This window comes from Ixodes scapularis, unplaced genomic scaffold, assembly GCF_016920785.2.
Source record: "Ixodes scapularis isolate PalLabHiFi unplaced genomic scaffold, ASM1692078v2 PGA_scaffold12__126_contigs__length_90152505, whole genome shotgun sequence".
NCBI classification, from domain to species: domain Eukaryota; kingdom Metazoa; phylum Arthropoda; class Arachnida; order Ixodida; family Ixodidae; genus Ixodes; species Ixodes scapularis.
In genome coordinates this window covers 4,546,765-4,565,485 of record NW_024609838.1, presented here as the reverse complement: position 1 = coordinate 4,565,485, position 18,721 = coordinate 4,546,765, and the positions used below count along the sequence as shown (strand labels likewise).

At 45.9% G+C, this 18,721-nt stretch overlaps 2 protein-coding genes across 2 annotated transcripts; one reads left to right on the top strand and one right to left on the bottom strand.

Moving 5' to 3' along the window:
• The first annotated feature begins 289 nt into the window (after window positions 1-289).
• Window positions 290-5,400, top strand: LOC120836584. Its single transcript, XM_040205560.3, has 2 exons — window positions 290-1,676; window positions 4,957-5,400. Exons 1-2 carry the CDS (start codon window positions 1,422-1,424, stop codon window positions 5,296-5,298), a joined length of 597 nt encoding a protein of 198 aa, XP_040061494.1. The 5' UTR covers window positions 290-1,421; the 3' UTR covers window positions 5,299-5,400.
• A 537-nt stretch (window positions 5,401-5,937) lies between these two features.
• On the bottom strand, window positions 5,938-18,709 carry LOC8024509 (autophagy-related protein 101). The gene is made up of 7 exons (XM_002405990.5): window positions 18,491-18,709; window positions 18,030-18,107; window positions 17,803-17,886; window positions 14,741-14,839; window positions 14,191-14,305; window positions 9,400-9,566; window positions 5,938-6,705 (listed from the first exon to the last, which is right to left on the bottom strand). Exons 1-7 carry the CDS (start codon window positions 18,518-18,520, stop codon window positions 6,622-6,624), a joined length of 657 nt encoding a protein of 218 aa, XP_002406034.3. The 5' UTR covers window positions 18,521-18,709; the 3' UTR covers window positions 5,938-6,621.
• Window positions 18,710-18,721: the final 12 nt, after the last annotated feature.

Below are 18,721 nucleotides of genomic sequence, written 5' to 3'. Positions count from 1 at the left end.
TTCCTCTATGAATGAAGCAGGGATTGGTAGCCCAGATGGAGGGCAAGCTTATGGGTCTTCAACCCCAGCACCCCCCCCCCCCCCCCCTGAAAATATTTCCTGGCTATGACTGGAATGTAGCCATGCTACCGCGGACTGTGTCGAATTGTGCCATGCATCAATAAAATCAGTTTTACTCCACTCAATTCAACTCTACCGTAGAATACCGCGCATCTGCCCATACGCAAATTTGTAAGATGTGAGAAAATATGCACAATATACTGATATGTAAAAGTGATGACCAAACAAGTGCCCATCCCCCATTTTTTGTGATCATCTCTAAATTTTGAGTGGGCACTTGCCTGGGTATTTTACAGTATGTGTTTTCAAGAATGTTGCTGTTTATGACTAAGTTCACTGCTGCAAGTGAAATAGGAACTGACTGCTGTCCAAGTTGGCACGCTGCCATGCTCTGCAGAGGAGCCTACTAAAGTCGCAGAAGTTCCCTATCAATCGCCCAACAGTCATACTAAGTTTTGCAGCTGTGGTTTATACAATCTGGTGCATCAAGGCCTCCTAGCCATGGCATTATGAAGGCATATCTCTGAACATATCCTGAAGGATTTGATCATTAAAACCTCAGTCTTGGGTGTGGCAAAAGCATTCATCATGGTCTACTCCAGTTATTACCAAGTAATTGTGGGCTATGTGAAACCTTTTTTTTGTTGTTGCTTTATTGTGTTTTGGGACACGTGATATGGCAGCTGCGACAGCAAGTGACCTCACTTCTGTTTCTTTGTCTCTCTATTATGGGTGACATGAAGGTCTTAGATTAGACTTGTGTTCTAGTTTCTAGTCACCAATGCACTCTTTGTGTGGATACCAAGTTTTGGTGGTTTCGTGAGAAATTGTAATGCGGTGTGCTGAGGCCTTATCTATGCCATGAGGCATTATCGTTTTATGACTTTCGAACGCCACAGGCATGTGGGCCGTCTCGGACCAGCTGAGTGCACGCGCTGGCGCTTAATTCTTGTGCACGGGTAGCTCGTGCGCGAGTCCGTAGACAGCCTCGCAGACTCTTCACAAGGCTGCCGGGTACCACATTTTCCAGCGAACGCTGGAAAGACAGCCCACGTCGTCTCTTGACATACGAGCGGCTTTTCGGCTGGCTTAAACAGCAGCGTAAGTAACAGGATCACTGGGGCTTACAAGAACCCATTTTCTACGCGTTCGATAGAGAACAAAATACGGTTGATTTTGTGGTGCAGCCTCGCGCCTTTCTGCATGCAGTTTCACGGTTCAAAAATGTTCGTCGTTTTTACCACCTCTGAGGAGCTCTGACATTATCACGCAAGTTGTCCGATAGAGAGCTCAAGGCACGGCCGATGTCTACATAATTTCATTCCGCGTCACAGTGCTCGTGGCAAAGCAAGAGCCGAGGAATGTCATGCTGGCGTGAGAAGATTCTCCAGAACCTTCAAAGCTTGCATTTGCTAAGGAGTGCTCACTTTCTCAACATATTCGCGAAGGCTGTGAGTAGTTCGACCCAAGAAACCACGACCTTGTTTGAAGAGTTGTTGGGCAGTCTCCGATGTCTGGGGTCGGGTGTCAGCGTTGGAATGGTGCTCATGGACTATCGGGTTCAGATGACAGCAACCAAGGCCCTCGTCAGTGAAGTTTTTTCTACACTTGCTACGGTAAGCGCTGTTTATTTCGCACCAATAGTTTTAATAGAGGGAAGACAGTCTTCTTTTTCAAAAGCCTGTTACGAAAGCGTAACCAGAACTTCCCACGTTATACCGATGTCACTTGCAATGTTCAAAGTTCGCATAACTTTTTTTTTTTTTTTTTTTAATTTGTTTATTGAACTAATGGATGGATGGATGGATAAATACGGCTGAGCCCTTTGGATCGGGCGGTAGCTTACGCCACCTAGCCATTTTGTTTTACCATTTAAAGGGGCCCTGCAATGACTTTTTTACTAATTTTTAATTTGCACCGAACCTGAGCGCACTGAACGTAGTAACTTAGTGAAACTTTTCTTTTCTCGAAATTCCCTTTATTTTAAAAGTTATAGGCAAATTAGAATTACAAAAACAAGCAAAAAATAACCTCCTTCGTGACGTCCTTGGTTGCTTGAGAGTGGCCGTGAACTCCGTGAACTAGAGGAGAAATAGTGAGCTCATCGAGCGCTCAAGGCTGCCGCATTCCGAGTCGACGGCGCGAGAGGGCGCCATTGAAGCGTGTTCTGGATAGGCTCTATGCAGCGGGCAGCCAGAGCGGCTCTCATTGCATTTGCTGCGCGATTAAATACTAATTCCGCATGACACTTCATTGGCCACAAACGGCAGCAAACACGGGGTAAAGATCAGTTCAGAATGGGAGCTGCTTTGTGCTACCATACCGCGAAACGGCCAAACCGCAAGGCAAAGCTTCTCGCCGAAGGCCTTCGGAACGTTCGGAACGCTCCGAGCCGGTCGGATGCTCCTGCCCAAACGACCGCAGCGCCGCCGCGTACATCCGGGACCTTTCCGTGTCGGCGCCTGATCCGCCTGATCCCACTACTCCTTTCTAGTATGCGCCGCCTTTTCCACCGCTTGGTGGCGGGTATGTTGACGGGTCATTTCTTGTTTCCGTACTTTATGAACTGCATTCGTTTCTTTTTTTATCCAAAATACTGAACAAAAACTACTTTTATAAATAATTAAAACGGTTCGCGCCACTTATATTTTGTATCTCGACTAAAAAGAAGCTTTTAGCGGGTCTGGCCAGTAGTAAGCCCAGGACCAAAGACGTCACATTTTGCGCGCTTTCGGTACCGTGGGTCGCCCTCGTCAGTGGAGGAGGTTTCCGCGTCGCCCGGTTAAAATATGACGCACTGATATTTAGTTACTCTCCCCGTGCCCGCTGGTTTGCCCGAGCTCCAAGAGACGTGGAAACCGCAAAAAAGGTGGACGCTTAAATATGATTGCAGGGCCCCTTTAAGCTTAGAATATTTAAATGTGAAATCTATATTCACTCCGCAGTGCTAAGTCCTTCCGAAAGTCCGCCCTCTTTTGGAAGCTCTGGAATCTAAGGACGTTTAAAAAAAAACACTACCCCCCCCTCAAAAAAAAAAAAAAAAAAAAAATTTTTGGAGTAGTTTTTATGCGCCCACTAAATTTAGCGGGAAAAGTGTCGTCATATGACTCAGTGTTACATCACCTATGAGCAAATTTAGTTCCTCCTAGATTTAGCGGGAAAATTTATTTCCCAATAAATTTACGGGGAAAACTGATGTCACATGACCTTAACACCAATTCAGTTTCCCCAGCTAAATTTAGAGGGAAAAATGACGTCACATGACTGATATCACGTCACCTATGAACAAATTCAGTTTCTCCGCTAGATTTAGCGAGAAAATCAACGTCACATGATCTTAACAGCAATTCAATTCCCCACTAAATTTAGCAGGAAATTGAATTGCTGCTGAGGTCACAGGGCATCAATTTTTCAGCTAAGTGGAAGACGCGGAGGAGGTGGAAAGGAGGAGGAGCATACCCTCCCCTCACCTCCTCAAGAGCTGCAATCTAATTTTTTTGCATTAGAGATTTGCAAACGATTTTAATTTTTAAAGCGCAGCTCTTAGGTGCCCGTTTCCGGCTTGAGCGGCGTCGCCGTCGGCGTAACCGCGCGGTGCATGATGGGTAAATTTTTCCGCTAAATTTAGCGGAAAAATTTTCTCGCTAAATTAAGCGGAAAATTTTTCCCTCTAAATTAAGCAGAAAAATTTCCCTGCTAAATTTAGCGGGGAAAATTTTTCCCCTAAGTGGAAGGCGAGCAAGAGAGGAGGGGCATAGCCTCCTCTCTGTACCTTGCCCTCCTCCTCCTCAAGAGCTGCTCTCTAATTCGGCGTTACAGGGAGTTGTAAACGGCTTTCATTCCTTTTTTGTTTTGTTTTACCTTTTGATATGCAATCCATTATGGTGTCAGAACACTACCCAATCAACGTTTTGCTATGGCATCATGTATAGGGTCCTTGCACTGACGTCACATCGCATACTTTTGAACACCAAGTAAAAGGAGGAGAAAGAAGCTGCTTTTGTAAGAATTTTGACTGACAGGTTAATCTTCTATAATCTTCTGGGGGGGAGAATAGCGAGGCCTGTACAAATCCGGGAGGCACAAAGGAGGATCCTGATAAGAGGAGAGCTCCTTCTTCTTTTCTCTGGAGGGCATCGGAAATGACGTCATGTGCAAGGAGCCTATTTTTTTAATAAAGTAAAAATCTGCAACAGTTCAAAACAGAAACTGGACTGGCAGGAAGCAGAAATATAAAGAGGTGTCGGCAAAAATCACGTGGCTGTGCCATATTTTTCTTTTTTTTGATAAAAGGTGTTTTTGGTTTTTCGAGGGCAGCTAGCTCTTAGGCATCCGTTCCCAGGTTCCACGGCGTCGGCATAACCGGCCCGCTAAATTTAGCGGGAAAATTAGCGTCGCATGACCTCAACACCATATCAATTCCCCGCTAAATTTAGCAGGGAAATTCAGTTTCTGTGCTAGATTTAGCAGACAAACTCAGTTTCTTCGCTAGATTTAGCAGGAAAATTAACGTCACGTGATGTCAACACCAACTGAATTTCCTGCGAAATTTAGCAGGGAAGTTCAGTTTTTCAGGTAGATTTAGCGGGAAATTTGATGTCACGCAACCTCCACACAAATTCAATTCCCCGCTACATTTAGCGGGGAATTGAATTTGTTCATAGGTGACGTGACACAATCACGTGATGTCATTTTCCCCGCTAAATTTAGCGGGGAAACTGAATTGGGGATGAAGAAGGAGGAGGGGAATACACTCCCTCCTCCTCCTCAAGAGCTGTGCTCTAATCCTGCATTACAAATTTATAAATGTCTCACTTTTTTAGAAGCCACAAAAAAATAGGTACGATAATTTATTTTCATATTTGATAGATGACCCACGACTTTTGACAATTTCAGGCCAATGCGCTGGTTGAGCTTGAGGGGGCCTTTATGCTCCACAGCGAGCTGCAGACTCGGCAGGTGTTATTGGGCCGGCTGTACAACCTGTATGTCGACAACATAACTGCAGTCCTGTGTGCCTGCCTCAAGCTGTGCAAGCAGCACTTGGAGTTCCTCGGCATGTTGCAGCAAGCCGCAAACTTCAAGGGCGGTGAGAGCGGTGCAGCCTCCGCGCCTACCCAGTGCGTGCATCTGAAAATTTCACTGTCCTGGAAATCGGACTACGAGAGGCTCTTCGACTCTGTCGTGGAACTGGTGGCGGATTTTGAGGAACAAGTCCAGCTACAGATATCTGGCTAAGAAACTCCCATGCCAACAAAATAGAGACAAAAGAAAGAAAAAAAAAGTGAAGAGCCTTTTTTCGCGAAGCTCGTTCAATAAACCTTGTTACACATCATATGATCAGTTGAATAGTGACCTTTCTCTAAAATTGGAAGACCATGAAATTTGAAGGGGGTGGAAAGTCTGGTAGGGTAGCGCATTGAAGTACAGTCTTCACCATTATGAAAGACCCATTCGTCGAGGCAGTTTATATGGCAGTACTAAGCACACTTTGGCAAGAGGCATCCGATTTTTTGAGAAAGCAGTGAACAAAGGTTGGTTTATTTTCTCACCCCAAGAGATGTGAACCCGGCCAAGCGAATCCAACACCGCCTCGTGGAATGGGTCTTTCATCCCGGTAGAGACTACAAATATGTGCCACCACGAGCATTGCAGTTGCAAAATCTGCCCCCTGATGTTTCTTCAACGAGATTCCCGGTTGCACTCTGAAAAGCATATGTGTCGATTGGCCACCAAACGTGTGCAACAACCTCAAGAATTGTTCTGGTGCGTGACGACAGTCTTGACTCCATTGTTGGAGAATTAGGTAACTAGCAATATGTCGGGTTGCTGTTTATCAAAGTCTGCCAGAAAAGACGTGCAAAAATAACTGAACCGTAACGAGCTATAATGTTTTATTTCATTTCAAATACCTAGACAGAGACAAAAAAAGCACAGCCGCAATAGTATTGTATGTACACTGTACAATGCATCGTGAAACTTTTCACTCTGTTGATGTATGGCTTACAACTGAATTATGATTGATTACTTATGCAATTCACACGATTCTCTTTTTTACACATGCTAGTCACAGGAAACATGCAAGTGGACAGAACAGGTCAACGCGCAATTTTTACAAAATCACAATTTAAGGCCCTGAATTGAGGCAGGTACAAGAGTTTTGGGTCTGTCAGTTATGGTTTTGTTGTGCTGCGTTCTCGGATTATTCCCATTTATTTCCGTCCGCCGTACGCCGAGCAACACTTTTAAAATATCTCTTAAAATATGGAGATTTCATGTTTGTTTTCTCGTCTTTTACGAGCGCATCACAGGGGAAATGACGAAACCACGTCTAACTGTACAACTCTTCTCAAAAGTGCACTCTCTTCAAAAAAAAAAAAAAAAATGAAGAGAGCCGAACTAAAGAAGCAAACAAGAGGAGGAGACATTTCCGAACGTACACGTTGGTTCGGGTCGTTTTCTAAGATGAGCACTATTACGCCGAGAAAAGTGGCGATGTTTCCTTCGACGGTGGCAGTCTGATCTTCCGTTCCCAGAGCGATCTTCGGGATTGATGGTCCGTTAGAAGGCGAGAGTATCCTTGAGGAGCTTCCGGACGGTGGTTCCGACCGACGGATTTGACGGTCCCGACGTCTGGTAGCCAACCTGCACGTCGAGGAAAACGCGAAAACATTGTCCAGGGAAAGCCGAAAGAAGTACAAACTAACGCTGGTCACATAGAGGGTGAAAACGGTAGGAAGGAGTTGCTGGTAGTCCCGCCCCGGTGCGAGCTACCCACCTTCGATGATGCCCCGGTGCCTCGAGCGCGCACGCATAGACGAAGCACCATGGAAAGCAACGGGCGCGTTCGGGAGGCCGGGCGTTCGAAAGAGCACCTTGCTGTTCTCGCCCTACAGGCGTGAACAGCAAGGTGCTCTTTTTTTCCCCGACATCTCAATCGTGCCCCCCCCCCCCCCCCCCCCCCCCCCCCGGCGATCCCCGTGTTGGGGTTAACGCCGACGAGGTTTAGACAAAGGAAAATGGGCGACACCCGTGCCGGGGATTTGATGCTTCTCCATCAAATGCTCGGAGCTGCAGTGGCGACACTTGGTTCGAAAGGATTGGCAGTGAACGCCTAGTACTAAAGAACTGGCAGCAAACTCTTTACGCTAAAGAATTAATGGTGCTTCCGCTCCCGGAGCCGCGGAAGCACCATTAGGATTAAAGAAAAAAAAAAAAATGGGCCTAAAGCTTTTTTTGTTTTGTTTTTTAATTCGAGATTATTGGTTTTGGAAATCAACTATGCATCCTTACACTAAATTTGATAACCGCATGCCAAATAGTTACATTGATATAAAATATTTTCAACACACAATGAGGCAGTAACAAAGTACAGGAGTTCAATGTTTGAATGCATTTTGCTCTGTTCTACTGTTTGCTGCAAACTTCATACGAAGGAATCTTGTTTGAAGGTAAAAGTATTCCGATAACAGAATCAAGATGTTTCAGAACTGAAATTTACTGGGCAGTTGGGCTATCTACTTTATTTTGTTTTAAGTTGAAGTTGAAAACCTGGTTCAGACAGTTGCATTTGACTGCGTTGCGGCTGCGAGAAACCATGACATCCCTGCTGCTTATGTCGCGTGCCAAGATGATTCCTTGAATTGGATTCCACGATTCACACCGAGCACAGATGTGCCAGTGACTCGCTTTCGGTTCTTGACGCAACGCACTGAACCGGCCTTAAGTTTCAAAAATTGACATAGGACAGATATGCATCTCATATTTTGAGGACTCTTCCTGAAATAATTACATCCGAGTTAAAAAAAACTAGATAGCCCAAAGTCCCACATCTCCCATTTTATATTCTAGCAGTCAGAATGGTGTTTAAAAGCTTCATTTGCATATCATAGATTTTTTAATGAAGAGTGACACATCTTCTATGTGAGGTTGTCCTAGAGAGCTGAAAGTTTGCACAGTACACCTACATCCAACGTTAAATCTACCCTAAAAATTTCATTCCGATCACTTGAGTAGTTTAGAAGTTTAATCTCTAGCCAGTGTCCCCCCTTAAGTCCAAAATGTGCTTTTACGAAAAAAACTCGGGCAGCTTCGAAATGCCTCCGCTAGATACCGCCAGCCGCTGTGCTGCATTTTGGGTTTTTTATCGCAGCTAGACACTGATCTCTGGGGCTAACAGTATTGAAAAAATAGTTTATCATGTTTTTTTTAGAGCGATCGAAATACAAATCCCTGCTCAGTTTTGCGTAAAAGCCTCAGGATTCGGTACAATCATGTGTCTAGTGGTCAAAATTGCACAACCGCAGGGTATCCTCTGCCTGGTGAACGGGATACCAGTTTATCGCTCTAAGCCCCTCTACCTTGTTGGCGCCTTTAATACTACTGGATTAGCAGTGAAGACTTAGAACTAAGGAATCAGCAGCAAATGCCTAGAACTAAAAAAATCAGCAGGAAATACTTAGTACTAAAAAATCAGCAGGAAATACTTAGTACTAAAAAATCAGCAGGAAATACTTAGTACTAAAAAATCAGCAGTGAATGCTTAGCGCTAAAGGACTAGCAGTGGACACCTGGCAATAAAGGACTAGCAGTGAACACTTAGTACTAAACTGATTAGAAGTGAACTCTTAGCAACAAAGGATAAGCACGGCACACCTAAAGTCACTGGATCCTGGGAAAGTAGCGCCATTGCCTTCCCTACCTGCTAGCCGGACACAAACGGCTACTAACCTACAGACGACCCAAACCTAGCAATGCGATTGGCTAATGTTGCCATAGAAATCGCCATCTTGGTCCATTTAAATCTTCGAAGCTTCCAGAGGGTCGTTCTAAACCAGTCGCGCCAAGATTACCATAGAGCATCATCGTACTGGAGGCGTTCCCTGGCCAATATAAGGGTCTTTGGCACTCTGTATGCAATCAACTTATTATTCATGCCCATCTCTATGGATCTCTTACAATTGTATTGTCCTCTTGCGTATTTCAATACAGTAAACTTATTTTTCAGTGCCTCCAAGCACCGGTACAGCATCTGGTGGTGGTACGAAGGTGTACGCTTGTTTCGCTGGTGTGTGGTTAGCAATACCTCGGTATACAAAAAACCACTTCATAAAGCTACCCGTCACCAGCGAATCTAGATCGGCTCACCAAGAACGGAGGGGTCAAGGAGAAATTGCTCATTTCACGGACCAAGATGGCGACCACACGGGGAGCTTGGCGTTACTTTCCCATGATCCAGTGACTTTAGGCACACCGAGAGACGGATCTCAGCGGGCCGCCTAAAGTTTCTTCGACCTGTACGGCAAGCGCTAGAGACGAGAAGCAAATGCCGGGAGCTACCTTGAAGTTGTACGGCTGGACGTCCTCGTAGCTTGTGTCGAAGACCAGGTCCAGGTCTGGCTGGCTGGGCATCTTGGGGACGTACTCGTGCCGGTTGATGGACGCAGCCACCGCCATCACCTTCTCGGCCAGCATGTCGCCCAGGCTTTCACGGTACTTCTGGCGCTCTGCACGGGCAACGTGGCCGGGCATCAGAGGGAACAATATTGCGGCAGCACTAGAAGTAGACGACATGCTGTCAAAATCTGGACCCCGTTAGAAATGGTACTTGAGGATTGCCAGTGCAAGTTACCATCAAGTTTCGCTTACAACTTGCTTGGCCACTCAATGCCTCCTGTTGGTGCGGCCTGCCGATGTTTTCCCGAAAACAAAAGAGCGCGCGTGAGAGGAGAACTTCTCCCATTTTCCGTAGAGGTGCTGCACATCGGTGAGCGGTCTTGTGAGCTGAAAGCTATACTCTGTTTCACCTTATGTTGTACCGCAGGAAAGGCTACAAGCGCGAGCTCCTTGCTCTGGGGCAGATCTCGGCGGCACAAGCTCTCGTGCAGTAAGGGCAGCTGTCAACGCTATGAGCTCGCGCTTCTAGCCTTCGCTGCGGTACACCATAAGGTGAAACGGAGTATAGAGATGGCGCCCAACGCACTCTTGCTCCGCTACCCAGGTAAAATATCTGCCTGTCATTGTCTTCGCCGATACCGAGGCGCTGCCGCGGTTGCAGAAGGCAGCAAAACTCGCACCCCCCCCCCCCCCCCCCTATGCACCGCTGTGCACGGCGAAAATATCGTAGTGTCACTCTGTGCTCGCGTATGTGGTTTGTGTTGGCATTTTGGAAGCTGCCGGAATGTAAATGCGCGTTCGAGTTTTGAGTGCCAGACAGCGATGAAATGTGCCAACTCCACTCGTGAAACAGGAATCCTGCAGTTGATGAAGTACAATGAAGTCTCTTCCGAACTTGAGTTCACACCGCTGAGTTACATGGCTGGCTACTTGGCCCTCGATTGCGAACAAAAGGTGACGATTTTTATTTGTAGACATTGTCGTAATTTCGAAGTAATTAGCTGAAACATTTAACTTAGCAAAGCAATAAGAATTTCTCAGTGAAAGCAAGGAAGGCTAATGTGTAGAACCCGCTAAACTTTGCAGGTGACATGTCCTGAATGCAAGTGCAACTTAAAGGGGCACTGACACCCCAAAGGCCGTATTTTTTTTATTGTCTAAAACGATGCAAGTTGTAGTCATAAACACGCAAAAAAAAAAACCGCATCGCGTAAAAAAAAATTTTTTGCGCGCACGCGCCCCTTTTTATTTTTGGAGTTTGATTCTCCCGTCTCCTCGCTTCTTTTGATTTGTGACGTCAAGAATCATGAAATTTAGAAGCTTTGTAGGCGACATCTCTATAACATTTAATAACGGAAATCCTAAAACGTTTTTTAACGCAATTGCGAACGCACTACAGCCCTTCTTTTTGAAATGCCAAAACTTGGGAGTTTGTTGTGGTGCCGTCTCCTGGATTTGTATCCTCCCACGGAAAACAGGCGACACCGCTCAAAACCAGTCCGCCGGCGCTGGCTCCTTTCCTCCTCCCTTTGGGTCGCCATGGCAACAGCAGGGAGTCGTGAAAAAAAGTGGACTCTCAGGACTCCGCAATATTTGACGTCAACGCACCGGCGCGGATCGCGCGGGAACTTCGAATTTGGCATTTGGAAATTTTTTTTTTTACTTCACAAATACTGAATTCCCAAATTTCAAATTTTGAGGGTAATGTACCGGCATCGTTATCAATCGTTTCGGAAATTTAAAAAAATATGATTTTGATGTGTCAGTGCCCCTTTAAGGGAAATGCATCACATGACGGAGCATATCAGTTCATGTTTAGCCTTGACTAAGGAGGACTCGGCTATCCACGACCTGAAGCTGTCTGGTTGTGCAAGCTCGTCTGCACGTTTGTCGAGAGGGCTCTACAGTCGGCAGAGATTCATGGTTGTAGAAGGATTTGCAAGGTCCTCTCGAGTGCTGTGCTTCCACACCTTATGGACTGCCTGCTGATGTGGTGTGTTAACTGCCGAGACCCCTACCACAGCAAAGAGCTCTGCGAGCTCTTTCTCAGAAAACTCCTCAAACCTGTTTTGGCAAGCTGGGCTGGTGACCTAAACAGCCCACTAGAGAATATATTGAGGCTTTCGCGGAAGCCTCTTTCTTGAAAGGTACTCCGCTTGTGAACTGTATGACTTCCTTGGTCTGTTTTTTGTGAACAATGAAGTTTATATTGCTGAAGTTATGCACGCGGAATGCGACTTTATATTGTCCTTCACAGATGAATAAATGGCACAGCTCGCCCGTGCTCGAGCGTCGGTTAAAACTGGAAATCATACGGCCTAGCTATATCCAACTATAACTCCTATATTACAGTGGTAATAGAAACGGGGCAACAGTCACAGGAACAAGAAAACAACAATTCGCCAATACTGCCAGCAGAATGCAGCTCTAGCGCGCAGCCTGCAGCTGAGTGAGCTTTTCGCAGAAAGAATCATGTGCTTTTATTCTACACAGATTTGTCACATCAGTCATGCAATCTGGCACTCGTTTCAATTAAAACTTCCGGCTTCACGAAAAAAAAAAAAAAATCTAAATAGCCACACCGGACCGGGCGTACCGCTCCTCTTTCACTACATTTCATCTTAGCTTAGCATGGACTAACCGCGAACGCTGTGCTAGCGCGAGCGGCTAGCCTTTACTGCCTTGACTGGAGCACTCGCTGCACAAGCGCTCATGCAGCAAGCCGAGGCTTCCTTCGAAGCAACTATCTCACACTTTTAGCACGCACGGCTAACAAGTACATACTAACGTGAAACGAAGTATAGAGTTCCTCGATATGCTCCCCCGAAAGGAATTCTATGTTTCACCGATAACGAGTGCCACAGCTGGCGCTGTGGGGTGAAGTAGAACTATCGCTCTCACCAGCGGAGTGAGGCATACGGCAGACCGCTCCCAAGGGGAGTCCTAATCGAGTGGCCGTGAAACCTGTAAGCTGACCTTTTTATTGTTCCAGAGAAACTAAAGCCCCTTGATAAAATTCACGCTTCTTACAAGTACCGACAGCCACACCTGCCGACCATGAAGTTTGACTTGAAAGGTGGTTCTTAAAAGGGCAACTCCAGTCAAATTTCGATGTTAAGAAAACAATGCAGTCCTATGTCGCATCATCCGAAAAGCCTACACATAAAATATTACGACGCAATTTTGCCTAAAAATTTACTGAACCAACCAACGAAGTCGCAGTGGCTCCACGGTCACCAAACTTTGCCCCATCTAGTGGGCAACGTGCGGAGAAGCACAGTCATTCGTTGATTACGTAGCCAATGTTTCAGTGTCACATGATGTCCAGTAGTGAACGAACAGAACAATGTTGCCTGTTGCAGAAAAGGTTTCGGCTTTGCTTTGCGATTTTGCATGAGAACTATTTAGCTTTTCGGGAAGTGAATAACATAGAACCATTTATTAGTAGTTTTGACATGATAATCCCCCGTAATCCCAAATTTTCGTGAATGACCGAAGTTGCCCATTAAGCGGGATTTTCACAACTCCGAGGCGGCCGGCGGTTGCAATCATTGGACCCGATCTCACGCTCGAATGCCCTACGAAACTCTGCTGCAAAGCTTGTGTCTAATCATTTGGACGTTAGACCCTCCCAAAGTTGCCTCTTTTGGCCACCAGCCGCGCTCACAAGCAGCCAGTCAAGACGCCTCCTGTTCATTGCTTTGGGACTATTGTTGCGCAAACATGCAAGCCATGCACCACCATTTGCCTGCACGGGCTGCATGGGATATGGGCCTCGCGCGTAGCCTCAGATCCACAATACAAGGCGCAGGGGCTGTCGTTTCCCGTGATCAGTGACTGAAGCTCATTTTCAGGAGACTGCGCCCCTCATTTTACCTCCTGCAGCTCAAGCGTATGCAGTAGGCACTTTTTTACGATGGATATTAAAGAGGACCGGTCTAGACAAGCCTTCTTTAGCGTCCGTTTGAGTGAAGCCTTAGCATCCTGCAGAGGCTTCATTCAAAGCCCAGTTTTGTTCAGGCCTCCCTGTCATCCAAACTGGATCAGCCCATGTATGCTTCTACAGCCTCCTTTAGCGCTGCTTGACTGGCTGACGCACTTCAAGGTAGTGACGGGCGCCCAACGACAGGTAGAGTATGTAGTTACGAAACGCGAGCGTATGGCATGGCGAACACCTTTAACACTGCTTAGCAGACATCACAGCGGTTGTAACCCAGAGGACCCTGGCCATTGCAATTCCTCTTTACCGTCTGGTCCTTGGCCTCGACAATAAAAGCTTTCAGTACTCACCATTTCGATGTAGTGAAAGTTGGGTCATATCTACCGTCCCCTACATTTATTAACTTGTTGCTGATCACACACTACGAAATATGCGTTCCAAAAGTATTGGATTCACGCACATTGTGGTAGTCGGAATGCACGGCTGAAAAGCACTGTCTTCAATGTATCGGGAGGCGGCAACCCTGACAGTGATCATGCGAAGCAGGCACAACGGCGCCGAAGCACGAGGAAGCCAGAAATTGGGCAGGCATTGTCAGCATAAAGGAGGCCATGATTGGTGCCTTTGATGCTACTTGTAAAACGAAAAACAAATGCATTACAGGGCTTCAAAAGAGAGGTTGAATTAGGGCTCGTTTCTAACTAGGAAAAAAATATGCCACGACGAGTTATGCATTTGGAAGATGGAAGGTGACCATATAACATAAGCATCGCTCCTTTTGTTCGGGAACTGACCGTGTTCATTTGGCAGCGTCACCACGTTGACCTTGATGTTCCACACTTCCCAGGGAATGCTTTCTGTCGGCAAGAGCCAGTGACCGCGCTTCTTCTGGTAAAACTCCAGTGAGATCTGCACCATGCAAGAGAGGAAACGGGATCTTAGTAAATCTACAGCAGCATATTGGCACCAGTGACTTTAGGGAGGATTTCGTCACCTTCTGATCTTGCAAGCAAGCATGAAGCTCATGCCAGGCTATTATAACACATACTGGTCAAACAAAAACATTAGTGAGGGAAAAATATATTCATATCTGTGAAAGCGAGGATCACGGGGACACCTGTGCCGCTGCTTCTCGCTGACAACATTCCCAAGCACAACATTTAGAATCTTTTCTAGCAAGATAATGCAACATCTCATTACAGTCAAGAGCATTACCCATAACTGGACATCCATGTAGCTAATATTACATACAAAGAAATGAGCAGACTAAAACACTTCGCTGCTGCCAAGAAGCTGAAGGGAAGTGAAGAAAGACTAAGATAGAGGTTTCTTTTTTTTTCTCACCTGTCCTTGCCTTGGGCCATCAGCACTCCTGAGCTGTTCGCTGAAGGCAAGCACGTCCTTGCTGAGGTTCTGGTTAAGTTCGTCCGAAGCGCAACGCACCTATGGAACCAAAGAGAGATGTGGTGTCGTCCACGCTGTAGGCACAACTGACTTCGCTTAACATAGTGAGCCAATTGTATACACCCTTCCAATATTTACAAGTCCTCAGCCCAGCGTGCAATCTCCTTTGCTTAGCATGCACATGTTCATCTGCTTAGAAAACAAGCAAATCACGTGCAATGCGCACAAACACTTAAAACGGAACTGGCCAGGAGTCCTCTTTTGGAAAGTTCTATCATGACTAATTCGGGTGGTCATTTCCCAGCAAAATATTTTGCCCTATGTTCGGCAAGGGCGTCTGCGTGGTGAAAGGCTGGCGAGAGCGCGTTGTTCGGGTGGTACTACTCAGGTGTGTATCGGCAATTTACTGGTAAAATATATGCTCAAGCTCCAAAAGGTCGGGCAGCTGGTCTGCTAGACTATATTTAGCATTGTCATATCTGAATCGGAAAAAGGAACCAAACGAAATCATGCTCGACGATAGCGAGTTCAAGTAGAAAACAAGGCCATTGAGATTGACACCCCTTTGTGCTCCAAGAAGAAAAGGTAGAAACAAAAAACAAAGATAAACATAAAATATGCTAAAGGAAGCTCACACAAGGCCAGTTCGCTTTAGAAAACAATTCATCCACTGTAAAAAAAAAAAAAAAAAAAGAAATGACCGCATCTTCACGTGGTGATTGATGTTGATTGGGGTGAAGCTCTGGTGGTGCTGATGATACTGATTTTGTTCAGAGGAAGTGCTGATATTTTTTTTATTGCTCATAGGTAGTGCAGAGTTCCGGGTTGCGTTGGTATGGAATGTGTGGAATGGAATGTGGTTTTATACACATTTGAGCATTTGACCGCAGCGCCCTCTCGTCTATAAACGTTGAGCGGCTACATGCAACGTTTCATCCATGACATCCCCAGCTCTTGAGTTACTACCACATCTCAGAGCCCCCTACTAGTCCCACAGTCGTGGCCGAGCGGTTAAGGCGATGGACTAGAAATTCATTGGGGTCTCCCCGCACAGGTTTGAATCCTGTCGACTGCGCAAACATTTTTTCTTTTTTTAAGAAGACGAGTTGGCAATCGATGTGAGCACGGACGTTGGACAAGGCTAGACCCTAAGGAGCTTCGCCCCTAAAAGTATTGATAGTGCTGCAGCTTGAAACTTGAACGCGCATCACAATTTCCAAGGGGTGGACACAACGAAAGGAGTGAGGATTCATTAAAAGGTGATAACAAGAAAATAGAGTAAAAACAATGACGCTGGTAAGCCTTCTGGAAGCCTCATAAAATGGCAACAACTCTTCGAAAACCCAAACAAAATACACTGACGGTGCCTTGTGTTAGGATGGAGAGGGTCACGTGGTATGCCGCTGGCACGGTTTCGGTTGCCGGTGCCGCCGGCAAGGGTTTCATTTCATTCCATTTATTCATTTGGTCAGTTGCCGGTTTGCCGGCAACTGACCATCTGAATTCATCATTAGTTATTCCTTTTTTTTTTTTTTTCTGGCAACCATCATTAAACTCTATGGAGGACCGCAGAACACGCCACCAACCATCGAAGCCAATCCAATCCAATGCCATGTCATTGAAGTCAATCCAACATCTTCAGGAGAGGCGACGCCTCACGCGCAGTCACGTGGTACGTTCACAGAACTGGACTGGCTGGGATCATAGAGTTATTATAATGTACGCTAGAGGTTCAACTGGCGCTAGTGTCTATGCGACTTCCGGGAGGCAAATTGAAGCAGACAGCAACCAGTCCACTTTTGCGGTGCTCCTGTGCATTCCTATGGGAAAACGCGTGTAAAATTTGTCTCTTCGCCGGAAAATAACATAAATAACTTTTATTATTTCGGTTGTACCGGATAGTGCGTACATTTATTAACATTGTAAAAGTGTAATTGCTTTAATTACAGCACTTTTCTTTACCACTGAACGATGTTAAGCTTCGCTATATTTCAGGCCCAAACCTATGTTTCATGGCAGGTATGTAAAAACGAGCGACGATTCTAAGCAAACTAACGATCGAAAAGAATGTAGAGTGTGTTCAAGGTTCGCTAGCATTGCGGTGGCACTTATATATTGCTAATATGCCCGTCCTCTCGCTCTATGAAAATGACTCCTTCGTGCTTCTTTACAACGGTTAAAAAACATTTGAATATAAGAAATAAAGTATGTGGACTATGAAAGGTGTGCCTTTTTATTATTTCCTATGCCGGGCAGTTTTTATCGGGCACCTATTCTCTGACTTCTCCCTATTTGCAAAGATTTGGAGCGTGCACAGGCGTGCGGTTGATGATTGGAACCCAGAACATGCATCATTTGCACATATTCATGAGCAGAAAGAATAAAGCAGTACTTATTTATTGCAAAATTTATTTTGATCACCTGCATGCACAAGGAGTTACTTATCCAGTGTTACTGCATAGTTCTTGCCGCCTCTCTTGGTTTTCCACATGTCTTTCCCGTGTTCGCGCTAACAGTGTCCGACAGTGCACATAAATACATGTACGAAGCGGTATTAGCACCGCTTTTCATGCCACGAATTTCGAATAAAAACGCCGTAACTGACCAATTATTTTGTCTGCGTGACTGAGAAATGTTCCAATGTGCCAGTACGTACGAAATATTCGTGATATTTGCTCTTATAACCGAGCGCAGCGAGAAAATGCACTCGCTTTTTCCCATAGAAATGCATTACCGGAAGTCAATTTCGGACTGGTTGCTGTCTGCTTCAATTTGCAGCAGCACACTAGCGCCAGTTGAACCTCTAGCGTACATTATAATAACTCTATGGCTGGGATGGATCGCAGCCTCTGCTGCAGTCCACCGCAAGGTGAAACGGAGTACAAATTTTTCGACTTTTTTACAACTTTTACCTCGGTGGTTTTGGAGCTCCACTTTGTGAAGGATTCACTGGACATCATTTGTTTTCTTATTATAAGGATAAAATACGAACAGACACTCACGTATGTGAAGTCGACGAAGTCACAGGTGACGTCTTCAAACCCAATCGTCCCGACGGAATAGCTGCCTTCCCGTTTGTAGTGAAACTGAAAATAAAAAAAAAAGGAAGAAAAACAGAAATATATATGCACATAAAAAAGAAAGAAAGAAAAGGAGCCGAGGTCAAGGTTTGCGCTCGGCGAGATAAACCGATCGCGCCGATAGTGAAAGGATTGTTTGTTGCGCTCACCTTGCCTAAGGTCCGATGGAACAGCAGCGTGTGAAAGATTCCCGATACCGCTTCGTGAACTTGACGGCCCTCCAAAGACTGCAGGAACAAACAAAAGAAAAATGCGAGCGATCATGTTTGACTTCGGTGACGCCGTATGCGTGAAACGGCGCGCTGCAGTTCAAGAACACCAAACGCGTCACAGCAACTGTGTCACGGTGTCGTAACCAGTCGTAACCCTTCGTAGAACAGAATGACGCAACGCTCCGAGAAGCATATTTCGACCTAGTCATAACACGCCCCAAACTCGAGAATACTGGAGTGGCCCAGATACGAAGAGGACAAAGGCTCGAAGAGATCGTCCACCCAGGGAGTGCAGAAATTTTTGGTCGGAAGAGGCCACGACCAACAAAGCGAGATCAGCTGATTCTGCGCTTCCCTGCCCCATTCTGCGACCAGATCGCGATCCCGGGGTCACTTACTAGTTCAAAAACTTGGGACCTTGCGTTCATGTCGACTTCATAACAAAGGAAAAAATCGTGGAGGCCTACTGAGCGTTTCAGCTGTTATTGTGGCGCACTGCTACTTCTGCAGAGTCGCGGGAGAATCCCCATCCGAAATGATACACGTACTCTCGAAAACAGTTGTCTTCTGAAACAAAACAAAACACTAAAACAATGTTGCGCTAACGTTTGTTAACGTCTTCAATTTTT

Excerpts from the sequence above, each read along its gene's own strand:
- LOC8024509 (XM_002405990.5), bottom strand. The coding sequence starts at position 18,520 with ATGAACGCAAGGTCCCAAGTTTTTGAACTA. Across the intron at positions 9,567-14,190 it reads GACGCTGCCAAATGAACACG|AGCGCCAGAAGTACCGTGAA; the intron begins GTCAGTTCCCGA and ends TTGCCCGTGCAG. Across the intron at positions 6,706-9,399 it reads TCCAGCCGTACAACTTCAAG|GTTGGCTACCAGACGTCGGG; the intron begins GTAGCTCCCGGC and ends CTCGACGTGCAG.
- LOC120836584 (XM_040205560.3), top strand. The coding sequence starts at position 1,422 with ATGTCATGCTGGCGTGAGAAGATTCTCCAGAACCTTCAAAGCTTGCAT. Across the intron at positions 1,677-4,956 it reads TTTTTTCTACACTTGCTACG|GCCAATGCGCTGGTTGAGCT; the intron begins GTAAGCGCTGTT and ends TGACAATTTCAG.